This window comes from Rutilus rutilus (assembly GCF_951802725.1).
Source record: "Rutilus rutilus genome assembly, chromosome: 5".
NCBI classification, from domain to species: domain Eukaryota; kingdom Metazoa; phylum Chordata; class Actinopteri; order Cypriniformes; family Leuciscidae; genus Rutilus; species Rutilus rutilus.
The window spans coordinates 37,116,436-37,136,506 of record NC_140213.1 but is presented as its reverse complement, the minus strand read 5'-3'; the positions used below and the strand labels follow the sequence as shown (position 1 = coordinate 37,136,506).

The window sequence follows — 20,071 nt, the reverse complement described above, 5'->3', positions numbered from 1 at the left end:
GGAGACATGAAGGAAATGACATCATCTGGATCTTGTGGATGGCATGTTGTGAATGTGTAACATCACCTTTATATACCTGAATCTGTGTATTCCCTCCTCTCAGCAGTGCAATGCCCAGCAGAATGCTTTCCTCAAATATACGGTCATTCTTAGTGCTGACGATGAGGTCGATGACCAGCTCGGACGCTCCCACGTTGTCCAGCGCACACTGGATGTCTGCTACGCTAGTGCCTGGCTTATCAGAGTCCTGCCCAGGAGAGCCACCTATACACACATGTACACACAGAAACACTGTTGAGTCAGGATGTATATGGTGAGCGGACAGTGTTTCTTCTAATGGTCATCTTTGTCCCAGACCTCCAGATGAAGAACTGCTCCCACCGCTGTAATCCAGGGCTTTGGTGTGGGGCCGCTGGTTGCCAAAGTAGTGTGTAAGGAGACTCTTCCTCAGTGTGGTACCCTGAGGAAACAACAGAGAAAGGCAGTTGAGTCATCCTCAAAATATGGCATATTCTAAATGTTCAAGAAACCCCATATACAGATAGACAGATGTATCATTCTATTACTTTTTTTATAGTTAAATAATATGATATTGTTTAAAGAACAGAACTGTTCTAAAGAGCTATTTTGGAGTGTGTTGCTTTTCGACTCTCTGGTGTAAATTTCTGTCCAGCATCATGGGTAATGTAGTTTTTAACCAGGAATTCAACTGTTAAACACTATTATTTTAAAAATAAGCTGAAATAATGCAGGCTTGACGGCTTCGGCATAAGCATAAGCAAATACCATGGATTAACAACCTCGTAGCTCACAGTAGGTCTGTCTTTAAAGGTTTATAAGTTACCGTTTAAAATAAATTTTGCCTATGGCAAAAATGATTGGGGTTTTTACTTCCGGAACCCAACTGGTGCGCACTATTATTTTCAGGGAAATGCACGGCTAAAGTTGGTCCAGGCAGGTCTTGACCGCATTGCATGCTCCTTTCACATCACCAAATTATTTTGCTGAGATTTAACATAGATTCAGGTAATTCACAAGCTAAATCTCTCTCTCTCTCTCTCTCTCTCTCTCTAATAATTGCATTAATAACTATTAGTCTGCTATCAGTGGCTGAAGCTTCCCTTACTAGCTCTAAAATGACATTTTGGATTTAGCAACGGAGGTGTGGGATTAGATGCCCAGAAGAAATTAAGAAATTAGGGTTATGCGTTTCAATGTCTTGAGGTGTAGTGTAACCGTAGAATAAGCGAAATAATCGACTGGTCTGTTGAATTATTAGAAAATACTGCCCACCCGAGGAGTGCCTGATTTTTTAATAATTCAACATGTCAATTATTTCTTACTAATAATAAGAAATGTTGAGCACCAAATCAGCCTATTAGAATGCTCTCTGAAGGATCATGTGACACCTAAAACTGTAGTAATGATGCGGAAAATGCATGAATATATTATATTTAAAATGTTATCCAAACAGAAAAATGGTTTTACTGTATTTTTGATCAAATAAATACATAAGCATAAGAGACTTACAGAAATAGAACTAAATGGATCTTAATCTGTACTGAACCCTGGACATTCCTTTAAGTATATTTATTAAAAAAACAAAAAAAAACTACTGCAAATATTCATAGTAAACTCAGTTGAGTGAAAGAGGGAGTGCTTCATTTCCTGTCCGTTTTGATTCCCTTCACACTTTCACGTGTTTTCCTCCCAACCGTGTTGGATAAAAACACACACTCACATGGGAGAACTTTTACATAACTAGTATAAACTGTAGTAATTGCTGTAATTATGCCAGAAGTGTAGCGAAACCTCAGGGAGGCAGAGGGTAGACAGCGAGTGCTGAAGGTAGAGAGCAGACGGCTGCCTTGAAAATCTGTTTCCCAGTGGGAGAGAAACTGAACGTGTGAAAAAGACAGAGGGTGGGGGGGGAGAGTGGCTGGCATAGAGACCAAGAGCAAGCGAGAGAGATAGACAGATCAACACAGCGAGAGAGTGAGAGAGAGAGAGAGTTATGTAACACCTGGTGGTGGCTTGCTGAGAGATCACGAGGAAGACACGGCGGAAGGAGCGGGATGGTATAGTGATTGTCTCTCCCTTCCTTTGTCTCCTGACTGAATGCTATTTATTTTCTTTGTATCCTTCCTGCCTGTCTCATTCTCTTGCTTTTATACATCTTGGGAATGGTTGCAGCTATTTTTCTGTGTTTTTGTGTTTGGAGAGAGAAAAACTGTTCACGTGGTCACAGTTTAATTACGATTGACAACCGTATTTATCAACAGGTGTGACTCTCAGTTCGTCCTGTTCATTCGACAGCTTGTAGGAGTGGCTCAAATATCAATTGTATGAAAGTAGTATGAAATATCAAAGATGACCACTTTCATTACACCAGAAATTCATAATTGACATGACATTTCAGAAAGGAAATAAAATAAATGATAGTTGTTTATTTTAACAGTTGTTAAAATAGTTGCTCACCAGTTGTTTGAAACGGCTTTGGCCGCTACAATGATCGAGTTAGACTTGGCTTTTTATCTAAAACAGGAACAGAAGACGCCGCTCGAATCGTTCCTTTGCAAGAAGGACGTTTTTGCTGTTTCGCCGACCGGATACGGTAAGAGTATAATCAGAGAATGTCTAATAAGGTTAGCTCCGCTGGTAGCTGGGGTTTATTGTTGTGATTGGTCGTAGTGTCATCCAATTGCGTGCAGTGAGATTTTCAAATGCACGCTTGGTGCCGCCCCTCGAGCTGGGCGATTTTCATTAGTCGACGCCAGACCATTAATCTTTTAGATTTAGGTCTGGATTTCCAGGCTAACAGTATTTCACTTTTCGGGATAATCTACTAAAAATAGTGTGAACAAATTCTACACATTTTGTAGATTTAAATCCCAGAATGACAATGTCCCTCCCACAAAAACCACCTGCAACCGACTAGCTATCAGCAAATCATGGTTGTTGAATCCCCTGTGGGGCACCAAGAAACAAGTAACGTAGCAGACAAGTCATGACATTTTACTCAATTTGCCCTTCTACACTGTTGCACAGGAGGATAATGAAACCCAGGGTGGCTGTGTGGCCATGCATGTGCTGACACAAGACTGACAAACTGCCACAGAGAGAAGACACTTTTCTCTCTCGCTCTGACAAGCACGTGTTGTTGCTGTTCCCACTCTCAGTAAACACCCATCAGCAGTCAGCACAGACTGTGTCTGCTTCAACAGTCTGGACAAACCGTCACACACACACACATACGGTTTCGCTATCTTTGTGGGGACTCTCCACAGGCGTAATGATTTTTATACTGTCCGAACTGTATATTCTATCCCCTAACACTAACCCTACCAAACACAGAAAACGTTCTGCATTTTTACATTTTCAAGAAAACATCATTTAGTATGTTTATTAATCCATTTCCCTTGTGAAGACACACACACACACACTTTAAGAAATAGTTCTGTCATCATTTATTCACCCCATATGTTGGTTTCAAACTTACTTTCTTCTGCAGAACACAAAATAATGTTGGTAACCAAACAGTTTTGGTGACAACTGACTTTGGTGAGACATTTCTCACAATATCTTATTTTGTGTTCCACAGAGGAAACAAAGTCATACAGGTTTGGAGCGATGTGAGGATAACAATGTGACAGTAAACAATGACAAAATTCCTGGGTGAATCATCCCTTTAGGTTTCAGACATAAGCCGTAATTAACCATATATGTCTATATTCGGGGCCTCTTCGTGTCATGTCCTGCTCCTGTTAACTGTAATTGGACATGCTTTCCTAGAAGCTGCTTTCTTTCCAACAAAATCAGCTGTAATGGGGGGAGTTTAGTGTCTCCTGATGCTGCAGTCTTTCTTGCACTTCTGCAGAGGACTTGATAGGAAGACAGAGGAGGAACGTGAGAGATGAAGGTAGCGGTGCCAGCCTGACTCATCCGTCTGCTGCTGCATGTAAAAAAAAAAAAAAAAAAAACCCGCGCAGGTGAAGTGAGAACAAAAGAGAGAGAGAGACTGCGAGAGCAAGAAAAAAGGCACATAGGAGATAGAGAAAGAAAGAGAGAGAGAAGGAGGCTGAGGGAAAGATGGAGGGATAGATAAAACAGTGGGGAGGAAGAAACAGACAGGCTGACTTTTTTTAAAATGTGCACGGGCACGCCACACTGCGGCTGGCCTGGCTAAGCCTGGGATGCTTCAGCAAGCAAAAAAAGAAAAAAGAAAGCCCTCCGCTGCTGTCTTGCAGGTAACTGCGAACTTCGGATGGAGAGAGAGAGAGAGAGAGAGAGAGAGAGAGAGAGAAAGGGAGGGGTGCTCTGTGCTGCTGGTCTCATCAGGTTCTGTCTTAGGCCTCACAGCACACCCTGAGTCATTTCACCTCCCAGTCCCATTACAACACATGGAGCTCTGCTCTAAACTTACAGCTGCCACACTTTCTTTTACAAGTTTTAAGTTTTGTTAAAAAAAATTAGAGAGGAAAAAAAATAAACACGCACACACACAGTATACAGTAAAAAATAATGATAACAAAATAATAAATAAATAAATAATTAAATAAATAAATGTGCCCGTGCACATTTAAAAAAAAATATATATATATATTATACACACACACAATTTTGTATATGGACAACCATTTTCAACATTGACAATAAATTAGAAATGTGTCTTGAGCACTAAATCAGCATATTTGAATGATTTCTGAAGGGTCATTTGACACTGAAGACTGGAGTAAATTTAGAAAATGTACAAATTTAAAAATATATTCAAATACTATATTCAAATAGAAAACTGTTTTAAACTGTAATAATATTTCACATATTTTTTACTAAATTTTTTGATCAAATAAAAGCAGCCTAACTTGCTGTTTAAGAATAATATTATAACATTTTTAGAGGGTACTAAAGTTATAATAAAGTCTGTGACAGGTGAGGTGTATTACAACCAAAAATTCCCTACTAATTTAAGCCAAGGAAGTCCTTTTATGTTTTAACCATTAAAACAGTTCTGTAAACAAAAGGCCTTCAGAAAACTTCATTGGCACTGTAAAGTTAATAGACTGAAACCTTGCACTCTCATCTAAGGGCGGAAGGAGGACTATGGCTTTGGGTGGAACAGATTTATGGAAGAGAAAGAGTGAGAGAGAAAAATCCATACACCTAAAATCTCATCGGGCAGTCTAGACATGAACACCATGGCTACATCTTTTCAGAGTTGAGAACTGGTATAACAGAAACCGGGGAAGTGGGAAAGAATGTCCTTTTCGAAGCTTGAAAGCTTTCAAGATGCAAAAGCACATGAAAGTAAGCTCGGAAATGAAAGGGCTTGAGACAAAAATGCCACTAAAATGAACAAAAAGCCCCCCAAATTCAAAATAAGGGGGTAAAAAAATAAATAACACTGTAAAAAGTGAACAGTTGGATCAACTTAAAAAAATTACTTAAATTGGTAACACCTAAAGAAATTAAGTTTTCTCAACTTAAATTATCACGTTTTCACGATAAAATGTGATAATTTAAGTTGAGAAAACTTAATTTCTTTAGGTGTTACCAATTGAAGTAATTTTTTTTAAGTTGATCCAACTGTTCACTTTTTACAGAGCAGTTAAACTAAATCTATTACAATTGTCGCGATTTAAGTAAAATGTGAAAATGGATGAAGAGTGTCGACTGCAGAATTACATTTAGATCTGTTCACCTTGCATCAGATTTCCTTTTTTAAGTTGTTGCATCATTGTGCACACTTGTTACTGTCGGGCTTATGAATGCAAAGGCCAATCAGAGTCACCGCTGTTCAGTGGACATGCTCACTGGTTGAATTCTCTCATCATAAACAACAAAGTCCAGATACAGTGATTGTAACATGAGTTTCGGCGAGAATGTATAACTCGAATTAGATGGACCGCTTTAGTAATGAGGAACAATATTTGCTCACTCTCTGTATTTAATTTATCCCCAGTTTAAACACATTTCTTTTTTCACGCTACTAAAATAACCAATGTGAAGCCTTGATTTTTTTATAGTTTATAGTATTCTAATTGACTGAAGGATTGTTAAATTTAAGTATCTGACATAAAAGACGACACAGAAACATTAAAAAGGTATAAAGGTAAAAAATGCCCTAGGAAATCAATTCCAGGAAGCAAATGCTGCCCCTTAATGGAAAAGTACATTTCTGACCCTTATATGAAAGTGATCCACATGACTCATGCACTTAATAGCTCTGTTCATTCGAGTGGAATGAATCATTCTTCTGAGCCGTATCTTTTCTTTGAAAGAGTTTATCTGGTTCACAAAACTGATCTGAAAGATCCGTTCAATTGTTTTTTTGAAAGAACATTTCAAGATCTTGCTGCATCTTCATCATAAGCTACAGTGGCTTTGGTTCTGGCCATAAAACCCAACGCTACTCTCTAATATCAAATCTCCCATTGCATTTAATCTTCTCACAGTGAAGACTCTTAACTCAGGGTTCCTGTAAAAATCCGCCCAGGCTAGTGGCCTGACCCTCAGCGATTGGTCCAGACGTCTCTTATGACCCGCTCTCAGTGGCAGCAGTGTTCAATGTGGCTCTCCTCATAAACAGTGCCACTAGGAGCAAAACAAATTAGTCTTGCATGTGAGAGCAATTGGAGAGATTGTTGATTTGCAGGCAGGGCCAAGACAAACAGCCGGGACGTAAACAACCATTCCTGAAGATGACCGACCCTGGTGTCATTCGGAAGTGGGGCATGTGATCGGCTAACATCATTAGGGGCACAGGACGTGTTTGTGAGATGCACTGTATGCCGTCAGCGCCTGACCCGTGGAAGCTTGGGCCTTGTTTTCGGACACACCCGAACCTTCGGAACCCACCAAAGTGAGCATTTACACACATTAACACGGCATGTTACACAAACAGTACTCCGTACACATTCACAGATGCTTAGTCTCATGCACAATTAATCTGCATGATGAATCCACTTCAAATTTATAAGCAAAGGACTGACAAACTGCCAACATTAATAACATCTGTTGCACAGCCTTCCATTGAGGTAGTTATAAAAGCATGTAGGATGGAGATATCAATTTGTTTTGGGTATCAAATGAGCACAAACTACTGAAACACTTTACTAGGGTGTGAATCCCTAAATAAAGATTGAACCCCTTTAAAATTAAGTTTAAAAAAAAATATTTTCATTTCTAATTTACATTAATTCACAAAAGTTGGATAACAAACAGATGACCTTTAAAACTTACAGATTTCATTAGCAAGACTGCATTCAGTTGATCTAAAGTGACAGTAAAGACATTTATGATGTTACAAAAGATTTCTGTTTCAAAAAATGCTTTTCTTTAGAACTTTCTATTTATCAAAAATCCTGAAAAAAATGTATCATGGTAGCAAAAGAAATTAACATTGATAAAAATAAGAAATATAACTTGAGCAGAAATGATTTCTGAAGGATCATTTGACACTGAAAACTGGAGTAATGATGCTGGAAATTCAGCTTTGCATCACAGGGATAAATTACCATTTAAAATGTACAAAAACAGAAAATAGTTATTTTAAATCAGAATATTTTACTATATTTCCAATCAAATAAATGCAGCCTATATATGTAGTCTGATAAGTAATCAGTTAATGTCCTGTAAGTAAATAATAATGGTGGTATGGCCAGTAGGTTCAGACATTATGTCCTAAGCAAATTCCACAGGTAATTATTTCCAATTCTTCAAAACCAAGACGGTTTTATTAAAAAATATATTCCCATGAGTAACAACTACGGTGTCTTCCAATGGTGTTTTTTGACTATGCAGCACAAACTAACACAGATACATATCAATAAAGAACCAGATCTACTGTAAGCTGCTGAGTACATGCTGCTCCTAAAGTTAGTCCTTTCACTGAAGCTCACTGCTGCTGCAACCCCCTGTGGATCATCTATAGGTGTGTTTTTCTGACTCTTAAAGGAAAAGGAGCTGTACAGCATGTACTGGCTTATTTCCATGGCGACCACACACCTCATGCACCATGCTTGATGACTTATTTAAATGGGGTGGGAAGGGAAAAAAACACCATCCTCATGAATACAGAACACAAACTTGCAAACAGATTGAAAATTTTTCAACGAGAGTTAATATATTAAAGAGACACTCTGCTCTGAATATAAAAATATGGGAGAAGAACACTAGTTCAAATTCTTAGTATTTTTCTAATTAAATAACTTTTCTGATTAAATGTAAGTGAAAAGTTGAATAGAAAATGTAATTTCTTACTCATTGTCACACTTTAATTTAGGGTCCAGTTCTTACTATTGACTAACTATTAACTACGGCTTTTGCCTCAATAAACTCCAAATTACTGCTTATTAATTAATAGTTAGTAAGGTAGTCGTTAAGTTTAGGTATTTGGTAGAATTAAGGCAGGGGCATTGCTAGACCCTTTTAACTGGGGCACGAGCCTTCCACATTTCGCCTTGGTATCCTCGACTTGCAGTCCGACGATACGACATTGCAGCTAAAAAGAGGTATCGCTGTGTGTGTTAATGAATAGTATGTGAATCCCGTTTTCCAGATCTAATTTAATTGGCACGGATTTGATCGATAACGTTAGCTTGATAACTGCTAAAAGAATGCTTGTTGATCTCTTCTAATTTGGCCAAGGGCACAGCAACTATTTTCACAGGTTTATAAACACAACGCAATATTTATAAAGAAATCAGTCATTTTTAAATCAGTATACCTTCAGTAATGAATTTTACTTTAAATTGTAAGTGTGCTACAAACCTTTCCTCTTATTAAATTGTTTTAATTTTACACTGTTTTCTTTCTCGAAACGGGATTGTATGGTTTGATTTCTCTTGGATCTGGATTGACACACACCAGGGTCTGAAATTAAATGGGGGCAAAAATGGCATCAAAATGAACAAAAACGTCCCCAAAATTCAAGTTATAAGGGCAAAAAATGCCCCAATAATCAGTTCCTGGTTTTTACATATAACAATAGTTAAGCAACAGCAGGAGTGCTGATATATCCCTGAATTTATTGCAAATGTGATATTGAGATTATAGAAAAGTTCAACAAACAATTAGTATTAAGTAACACAGTAGTCTGTTTTTGTTCCTTCAAAGAAAATAGTTCCAAAAAAGCCACATCACGTTGCGCGTCTCCGAGCACCACGTTTCGTTCCTGAATGAATCAACGTTCCTGAATGAATTGATTTGAATGAATGATTCAGTGGGCCCTATTTTAACGATCTAAGCGCATGGTCAAAAGCGCAGGGCGCAAGTTCACTTAGGGCGTGTCCGAATCCACTTTTGCTAGTTTAACGACGGGGACGAGGTAAAAGTGCAACCATCTACGGGACAAGCCGGATTCCACCATATCCATGTATACAATAATAATCTTTTACATTGTAATCCTTTTATTTTGAATATTTGGCATGTTTGTGTGCTGCTGTGCCCTGTGTGTTTAATAAGAAGTGTGTACGCCCGTTGTGAACCCGCCGATAGGCGCACATTACTAACGCGCTCATTAAATAACAAAAAAAATATTGCGCAGTCTATTTCTGTTGCCTCAAAATAGCAATGCGCCAGAACACACCTCGTTTTCAGACCAACACACCCATGGGTGCACAAATGGGCGCAAATGCATTGGCTATTTAAACAACGTGGCGCAGGACGTGAAAATGATAACCGCGTCGGACTGAAACTAGAAAAAACACTTGCGTCGCGCTTGACGCTGCATTGCGCCGGGTGTAAGACAGGGCCCAAGGACTCAATGTGATGTGACTTTACGCCACCTACTGGTGGGTTTCCGCTGTAAGCTAGACATTTTTTACATTTATTTTAGTTTAGTTTTTTTCCTTTTAGTTTATTTAAATTAATTTAGATCAAGTATCAAATAAAATGTAAACTTGCACTGATTTAGAGTTCTCAACGGGCCTGAAAATGACAACCCGACCCGACCCGGCCCGTGGCTTTTAAAGCCCGGACCCGATGTAACCCGACACATAAACATGAATTATCTGCCCGAACCCGGCCCGCGGCCCGACGTTGCGTCGGATTTTTTTTTTTCTCTCATACACGTATTATCATGACCAGCAGATGGGAATTCAAATCAACCTTTAATGTTCACGCCTTTTAACAATACAAACAACTGAAACAATAAACTTTAAATATATAAATAGGCTGTAGTAGCGACGGTGAATTCACCTGCGGCAAGTTTACTTCTCACCAACTCCATCTTCTTCTCCAGGCTATAAAGGCGCGCAGCCGCGCACGCAGGTCTGCCCCCGCCCCTCTCCATGATGCACGTTACGCAGCAGCCAGACTTTCTTTACGGTGAACAGCAGCGATGATTAATAAATGTTTTTTGTTTTGTTTTGTTTTACTGAGCGGAAAAGATTAAGCCCGAGGTCCGACCCGACCCGAGTCATTTGATTATATTTTCGACCCGAACCCGGCCCGAACCCGCGGGTCTCGTCGGGTTTGTCGGGCCGACCCGACCCGTTGAGAACTCTACACTGATTAAGTTAATGTTGTTACTAGTAATTGTTTATAGTGAGAATAGTTTATGGTGAAAATTGGACCCTAAACTAAAGTGTTATCAAAGTTTCTTTATTCTACATTTTTCAAAAACAGTTTGCTTATTTCCAAATTTTGAATTCCAGACTTTCAATATGGTCTCAATCTTTAATGTCCCCAACTGTAGGTCCCAGTACAGAAGTTAAATGTGTTGCGAACACGTTTCACATAGATTTTAAATGCCAACTGTAGCAGCAGGAACGCCACATCCTGCTTTATTTCACTGTAAGAACTGTGAGAACAGGTCTGCTGGCATATGGCATTGGTGAGACCCTGGGGTTAAACGTGTGTGTGTGTCTGTGTAGGCTTTGGTCTAAGAGCTCTGAATGCTCTGGTGGGATTTGTGTGTGGGCTGAAACAGTCGTATTTCATTGCAGTCATCAGGGAGACCTGCTAGCACTGAGCTAGTGTATGAGCTGCGTTTTAGAGCATGTACGTGTCCCACCCCCAGTTCAGTGGTGTGTGAGTGTGTGCATCTGCATGTGTGTGAGGGGTTTAACCGTGTGAGGTTGGTAATCTGAAAAGCTGCTTTGCCTCCGGGCGGTAGTGTGAAACTTGGCTGGAGAGAGATCCAGCAGGATATGAGAGAGAGAGAGAGAGAGGCATAGTCTGTTATGTAACAGGGCTTTTCTTTCCTTTGTCAACAAACAGGAGAGACCTGTACACACACACACACAAAGTTAGTCACCAAATACTGGCATGAGAGAGTTTACTTCAAGGGCACGCCTGACTCGTGAGACGCGAGGTATTACTCTATACAAACACACTCCAGAACAGGCCCCGGTTAATGTTTTGTAAAAAGAGCTGGACACAAAGTCTTGGAAAAGAGGGAAAAGTATGCGCTAAAGAATATAACTGGCCTGGATGTCTTACAGAGGGGTTTTTACATGTACACTGAGCCACGAACACTCACACATTTATCAATGTCTGCAAAAACATGAACCCTGTGTGGTGCCTCTATTACCGCCTTTTCCATGGAAATCGTCCTGGTACTCGTGCTCGACTTCGTCCAGAGGGATTTATGAACAGACCTGTGTTTTCATTGCCTTGGCTTTTGGCTTGCTTAGTTGGGGACATTTAATATTCAACAATATTATTGATCTGCCTTATTATGTGTGGACGATGATGCCATTTTCTTCTAGAAACAAACTTTGTTGTATTATTTTCATGTTATCAATGTGAAGCTGCTTTGATACAATCTGTATTGTAAAAAGCGCTATATAAATAAAGGTGACTCGACTTCATTGACGTAACTGACTATGTTAGAACACAACCTGCCCACGAACATAGTACAGTACATCCCAGTCTTTGTTTTGAGAACTTTCTTGTTTGAACACCAAAAAGTGCAACTCATATTCAGAGCTGAGTCTGCAAAACGTCACGATAGACGGCGTTGATAGTGTTGCCAAAAAACATAAATCTGAGTCCAAGGATGTGAACAGCTCTGAGTAGAATGTCGCGGGTTGCCATCACCTAATTATGGCAATTATGACATAGCGTGAATGCAACATAAGCTTGTTGTTTTGGTTCAGGAGGAACTGTAAAAGCTGTTTGTTTGAAGCACTCTGTGACTGCGTGTCCTCATGGAATGATGATGATGTGTGATGTCTGTGTGAGCGAAGGTATGGAAATATATGTTAACAAGCAGGTTGGACATCCTATCATTGCATTCGGACCGAACGTAATGATTGGACAACATTTCTTTGCCCTAATACTTCCGCAGAAGATATACATAATTGTTTTTATATTTAGACGACTTCTAATATTGATTGGTATCAACAGTGTTTATGAAAAACACTGCCTATCCTAGTTTTAATTATCATTGTGAGGGAAGTGCAAGTTAACGTTTTTGATTACGTGTACGAGAAAAAAAAAAATAAAATATTGAAATATTCAATCAAAAAAAGATTTGCCCTCTCTCTGGAACCACAAGTCTGAACGCAACTACACACAATCCTTCTATAGTGTCAAAAACAGTATAGACACACTGCGATTTGAAGCTTTGTTGTCAGCCTTCTCTGCTTTGACCGTTTGGCCATTACCACATATCTAAAACAACAGCAGAAAACAACAGCACCTGCTTGACATTCTGAACATTGTGTGCTGCCACATGCTCACGTTCACCTCAGAGAGAGAGAGAGAGAGAGAGAGAGAGAGAGAGAGAGAGAGAGAGAGAGAGAGAGAGAGAGAGAGAGAGAGAGAGAGAGAGAGAGAGAAAGGCCAATTATGTTCATGAGTCATGACCTGCTGCTCAGCAACCAAACCACTAAGTCATTGGTGAGAGTGATAGAAAGAGATAAAAAGAGAATGGCTTCTAGCTAATACAAGCAAAATTCAACCAAAAAACAAAGGCTTAGAGAAAAACACTGAGATAAACAAGTGGTAAATGAAGGGAGAGACCGAGCGAGTGAGCAAGAGCGAGAACATGATGAGCCACGTGAGTTTGGCTCAGACACTGCAGGCCGGTTACGTAAACACCCCCCACTCTGTCGCCTCATGGACTCAGCAGACACCGCACCTCTCCAATCCCTCCGCCTGCTGCTGCGCCACGCTTTTTCTCTTCCCTCACATGGCTTCTCACATGCTCGCTCCCTCCCTTCTTCTTTCCCCTAGCTCACCCTCCTACTCTCTCTCTCCCCGGGGAGCCGGCGGTCTGTGCCGAGCATGCCTGCGTGAAACTGCAGCACCACTCTCAGGGCGGGAAGAACACGACAAAACAGCTCAACCCCGTGGAGAACGAGCGCTCCAAAATAAACAAACACATACTGACGTGGAATTATGCACACTATCGCTTCAGTGGTGGAGAGATGGAACAAATATGAGTTGCTTTCAAACTTGTCACAAGTTCTGAATTGAGCTGGTTGAAGGCACTGTTGTCTTCTGTAGAGCTGCTTTATGGCAACGAATGTGTTTCAGAATTGACAAATATTTGCAACATCAACTACTGACCTGGGCTGTTTCACAAAAGCTCACCAATGTTCTCTTAGCTTACAATACTTTTGGGAAATGCGGCCTAGAACTGAGGCAACATTGAACTAACTCCAGCTGAATAACGACACTATTGTCTTCTGTAGAGCTGCTTATGGCTGAACTGAACTTGTTTCATAATTAATGAACTTTTCACAGTTATTGAACTGAACTAACACAGAACTGACTTGAGCTGAATAATGATACTATTGTATTTTTGAAGCTGCTTTACAGCACAGTTTGAATTGATCTCATATTTAATGAAATTTGCATCATTGACAATGTTATTTAGCTATTTATTACATTGAAACAATCTGTATAATGCGCTATACAAATAAAGTTGACTTAACTTGACAAGTCGTGTATGTTAAGTCAAGTCACCTTTATCTATATAGTGCTTTATACAATACAGATTGTTTCAAAGCAGCTTTACACTGACAACCAGGAAAATAACAGAATTCAATTCTTCAATAAAACAGCTCAAAAGAAACCATTATTCAGCTCAAGTCAGTTCAATGCGGATTTAGTTCAGTTTATGAAACATAATGAAACAAAGTTGAATCAGCTGAAATGTTACATTAAAGACATTCCACAACTAACTGTGATGTCATAATGACTATGATGTTATAATGTTAATGATGCAACAGCTGGGAATAAATCTGCTTTTCCTGTCCTTTATTCTGTCGTCTTCCTTATTTTTCTCTGGCTCTCTCTATCCCCATGTGCAAGGCTGTAGTCAGCTCTCTGCAGTATTGATTTGTGGTGCTGGGTGATTCGGCTACCTGCTCCAACACTATGAGTGTGTCCTCATGTGCCTTTGCTTATGTAACAGCGCGGGACTCTTTCTCCGCTGAATGCTGATTAACTGTCTGGAGCTTTAGGACTCCCAGCATTCACTCTGCCACAGATGCCAACGACACTGCAGAGGACCGAGAGCTGCGCTTCACTTGCCCGCATATGCGCACACACGCACACTCTCTCGTGCTCTGGGGAAGGGTCATCAGGTTCACAGTTCTTGGTTTTGGCACTAGCGCCCTCTTCTGGTGGTTGTTGGTATGGCATCAACAATCCCTAGGGGCATTATGACATCACAGATGGCAGGTGCATATTTGATGTGTGCTACACAACCCGAGCTGATCCACTACTTGTTAGTGTAAGGTTGCATTAGCAACCCATTTCTACACTATTAGTCAAACGTTTTTTCATGTGTTTTTAATGTTTTTGAAAGAAGTCTATTCTAAATGTCTTTCCCGCGTTGCTGAACAAACTTTTTAATTTTTTTATTTTTATGAACTTTCTTGAGCAGCAAATCAACATTAGAATTATTATTAGAATTATTTATGAAGGATCATGTGACACTGAAGACTGCTGAAAATTCAGCTTTGCCATCACAGGAATAAATTACATTTTCAAATGTATCAAAATCAAAACGAGTTATTTTAAATTGTAATGATATTTCCCAATTTTACTGTATTTTTCATCAAATAAATGCCTTGGTGAGCATAAGAGACTTCTTTCAAAAAACCTTCATAATTATTCCAAACTTTTGACTGACAGTGTGCATTTTATACACTCTGTGAACAAGATGAGTCGTAATTTTGGTTCAAGACTAAGATAACTTATTCATTCATTAAGTAAAAGAGGGAAGAAAAAAAGGCTGAAATTAGGTTATGGAAATGTTCTCATCACACTTACCTTCTCCTCGAGTGTCTCCTTCCTATCCAGCATCTCTCGAAGAGTCTGCAGGATCTTAATGCACAACTTCTCCTCTTTCTCCATCAGTTTCTTGGTGTGTTTGATAAGCCTGCGAGAAAATGTAGTATCATATTTAACAATAAATCAGGAATACCAAACTGGCCAATGTACAAGTCAATGTAGTCTTTCATATTTTTGATCAATTTAATGCATTATTGTTGAACATGAAATCTTACTGACCCCATACTTTTGAAGAGTAGTTAACATAGTGTAAATCAATCCACATATTTGATATCTGTCAATAAAATCAATTGATTTGCAAGCCAGATTTGAGGAAAAACTATTAACCCTTTAGGCGCATATAGGGATGCGCGGATATGAACATTTTGCCCGATACCGATAATTCTTTATATTTGAAAGCTGAAAGCTGAACTACAAAAACAAAAGTCTCACCATTAAAAGCCATGTCCCAAGCACACAATTATATATAATATTCTCATTATAATTTTAAGTAGCCTGTAACGAGTGGAAATAAGTGTGGCCCCTTTAAGAGCTGCGCGCTCCGTTGAACTGTATGGTATTGTATGTGCCGTGCGCCTCGAAAAAAACCCATGTATGTGGGTAATTTCTGTGTCGATTTTGTTTTATTGAGTGGCGCTGTGGAAGGTGGAGCGTGTGGCAGACAGTTGCACGAGTTTGATTTGCCAATAAAGTGCGAGTGAATCGCCTCGGTGAGTCTGTCTGGCCTAATACTTCAGCTGCAAGCTATCCTTATTTTGTTTCCCTCCTAACACAACGCGTTACAAGCCTATATGACAGCACATTGCACTTAACTGTATTTTCCTCTTTGTAGTCATTTCAGTCATATTTCAAGCAATTCTAAACCATCATGATGAACAGTGCACAACTGAAGTGTATAGCTGACGGAAATAATCCATTATTTATCGGCTTAATTTTCTTATCGGGCCGATAATGATAACATTAAAAGTGAACATACAGTACTGTGCTAAAGTCTTAAAAAAAATAATTTTAAGCCAGTTATTTATATCTTTTGCTGTAGTATGTCAGTAGTAAATATCAGTTTCATTTTCAACCATTCCTTTTGCCATTAATTGTAATAATCCGGTGAGAGTTCTGTGTGCACAAAGAGTCTGACAACAGCCGGTGCTCCACACAAAGATCTTATCCAGTCTGTGATTACTTGAAGAAACAGAAAAAAACAAGAACTGCTGCAACGTCTCCAAGATGCTTGAAGAAACCTACCTATGCTATCATATATTATCAGGGACTGCATTCAAGTACTAAAATTGTTTTTGCACAACAAATTTCCATAAGTCACGTAATTTCAATGAATGAAATGGGCCCCAAAAAAAAAATCAGTAAACAGGAAATATGTTTTATGTCTTAGACATATATAAGCGCACCTCAAACACAGACCTACTGTGATTTTAGAGGTATATCTTGCTCAGACACAGATAATTGCTTATATAAGGCACTCAGAACCCCAGGCACATTCACAACAAATACATTTTATAGCTTATATATGATGTCGCTGGTATACCATTCACAGCAGAAGCAGGTCTGACACATTTATACGAACATAAAATGTTTTCAATTCTACTTCAATACTTAATCCCATTTTTACAGGCAAAACATACAACAACAAAAATCAATTGTTTAGGATGTTCCTGATATAATGTTTGGAAATATAGCAGAAATTCCCATGGATCTATTATGTCATACCTATACCTACGGCTATTTTTAACACTGTCACTGGACCTGTTTAATATATTCATTGTGGATGACGCACAGCTTTAATTTGTTTAAAGTGGGTGTGTGTCTCACTTCGACATGAAGGCTCCATCTTCACTGCGGAGCTGAGCAGACTCTGGAAACAGCATCTCTGGGCTGTGCAGCACATCTACTAATACAGAGAACTCTGCTTGTACCCGTGGACTAAACTGCTCCTCCAGATATGCAACGACTCCCTGAAACACACAAATCAAATCAAAAGTAGTAATCAATTTAAGACAAAAGCCTTTTTTCACATACACAAGGCTTTTAACACAAGTACTATTACTATTATAATTAGCAGGTTAGCACAGGGGTTTTCAATCTTTTGGATGCCATGGACCCCTACATATGAAATTAATGTAATGTATTTATTTTACTCAGTTTTATTTTATTCCATTTACTTTTTTTTATTTATTCAATTGCTAATTTAGTTTGGGGACCAAATTTCACTATTAACTAGTTGTTTATTAGCACATAATAATGCCTTATTCTGCATGACCATATTCTATATCCCTTATCCCTACCCCATACCTAAACTTATTATAACAACTACCTTACTGTTAATACGCAGAAAATTAGGAGTTTGAGGCAAAAGTCATAGTTAATAGTGAATATTTGATCCGCAAACTATATTGTGTGACCATTTAATTATAGGGGTGTGATGAGACACTGTCTCACGAGATTGGGTTCACAAGAACGAGACGAGATTTTTGCTCAATATTATATAGAAATCCTCAATGACAAAATTCATGACTGGAAAAATAGTCTGCAGGTGCATTTTGAAATGTTTTAACTAAATCATCTTGTAATGAATGTCATTTCAGTTCTACTTTGAGTATGAATTATCAAATACAATGAAATACAACAATATACAAGCACTTTAAAAGGTTTTACCACAAACTCAACTGACTGGCTTCTCTCAAGTATGATTTCACACGGACCTTACTGTACACGAATAATGAGCTTCAAGAACTTCTGATTGAGCCTGTGTGTGACCTCCTAATGGAACTACTTTCCACAAATTAAAAATAGAAATAAAAACAGTATAAATAACAGTTTTTCTTAGTCTTATTAGTGCAAGAAATAATTAAGTGCAAGTGCAACCATAAAGTAGGCCAACTCTCTCAGTATTCAAAGTGCAAACAGAGACCAGAGCCACAACTACACAGTCTAGAGATAGGTTTGATATTGGGAGACGTGCTATTGTATGCAGTCTAATTTGGTGCAGCAGGGAGCTCGTGTTTTACTTTCACTTTTAAATTCGTGATCGCGCGTACTCCGTAGTGGCGGTGCTGAGCACGCACGTTCTACAAGATAAGGGGCCATTCACACAGAACGCCTTTTTGCTTTGTAAAACGCAAGACGCTGGCAGTGGAATGCGCGAGACGCTGCAAAAGATGCAAGACACGAACGCAACGTTATACACACCCGTCTAGCGTGTGTTTACATAGAAAAACAATGGAAAAGTACTGCACTGGAATGGAAAAACGTGTTCTGTGTGGTCAACGCTCTGTTGCGCAACAAATCCTCCACCATCGTCACACAGATCGGTGAACTGTGATTCCTGCTGCACTGTCACAGTATGTATGCGACTGCAACTCGTGCTGGATGAGCAGAGTAGACGTTTACAATAGTTTACAATGGTTTTTATTTTTATAAAATGCAAAAACGACAGTGGAGGCAGTGCCGCGGTGTACACCGTAATAATGTAATGTGAATGTAGCGGTGGCATATTCTATGCTAATCATGGCGATATCACGAGACAGCTTTTCATTCGACGAGAAATCTCGTCACATTTTAGTCTCGCGAGATCTCGTGTCATGATATCTCGTCACACCCCTATTTATACATATGAAAATGACTGGATCAATGAGGATGTGCAAGGAGGTGTATTATTACATTTTTTAAATAATAGCATTCAGGAATAGGCTACCGTACGACCAAGTCGCACCAGGTCAAAATTGCAGTGTCGACGGAGAAAAAACTCAGATAAGTCTAATTGATGCATAAGTCACATGTTATTATTACAATCAGAATTAATACAAAATACATTATAAACACTATAAATTCAATTTACCAGTATTCAGAATAGAACAGGAAAGAAAAACATATAAAATATATCAAATAAACATAAATCATGGCATTCTTTTCAAACAATATTTATTATAAACGCAAAGCCTAAACTAATTTATTTAAAGTAAAAAATAAAAAATAAAAAACCTATGGGCATTTGGGAAATGCATTATACAATTAAATTCATACCACATTTCTCAAATGTGTGTACTTGTGTGTAGCATGTTTTGCGTGCTTGCTGTTAATTACATTAAGTTGCTTTGGAATATAAGTCGCAGCACGTTTCAGATGGTAAAATGATGCCACTTGTATTCAGGTACATGATTCTGATTGGTCAGTTGCCTTTAGAAAACTACACAGATGAGGGTGTTTTACTGGTGACCGTTTTTGATGTGAAGGTGTCGTTACCTGTAGTTTCTCAATGATCTTGTAATCATGGGCCCCAAAGGGCTCCTTGCGGGGACGGCCACGGGCCGACAGCTTCCAGTCCTTCACTGCACGCTGCACCATGCTGGTGTGTGTCTTCAGCGACAGGGCATTGACTTGACCGTCCAGGTCCACTGGAATAGGGATGGCCCGACTCTTGGCTGGGAAGGGTTAGGAGGAGGACAGTGTTTACAAATGTACACATTTCCAGACTACAATACATTTGTAACCTCATTAGAAATGAATGAAAAAACCTTTATGCATTATCTGAGGGAAACACATGTTTAAAAAACATGTTAAAAATCTCAAAAACTGATAGCAAACACTTCTGTATTTTCCTTTGATTTTTTGGGTACGTTTTATAGTATGATTTTTAGATTATTTAAGGCAAGCATGCTTTAGGTTGCATGCTTTTTGTGAGCTGTACTTGTCAAATTAATTGTTATTATCCTCACAAATACTGTACGAAAATGAGTGAACAATGTGAACAAAAGGTTTAGAAATATAGCAAGTGAAATAGTTAGACTTAACTATCCAGAATTAACTA

The 20,071-nt window shown here is 39.0% G+C and overlaps 1 protein-coding gene across 1 annotated transcript in view; it reads right to left on the bottom strand.

Annotated features, from left to right (window-relative positions):
- Positions 1–20,071, bottom strand: part of itpr2 (inositol 1,4,5-trisphosphate receptor, type 2) — an 89,820-nt gene that overhangs the window by 30,411 nt on the left and 39,338 nt on the right. Inside the window, exons 35-39 of the mRNA XM_084408564.1 lie at positions 19,507–19,685; positions 17,077–17,219; positions 15,232–15,340; positions 358–460; positions 77–264 (exon numbers count right to left, since the gene is read on the bottom strand). Of these exons, the coding sequence (XP_084264690.1) occupies positions 77–264; positions 358–460; positions 15,232–15,340; positions 17,077–17,219; positions 19,507–19,685 (722 nt within the window). The remainder of the gene's footprint in view (positions 1–76; positions 265–357; positions 461–15,231; positions 15,341–17,076; positions 17,220–19,506; positions 19,686–20,071) is intronic.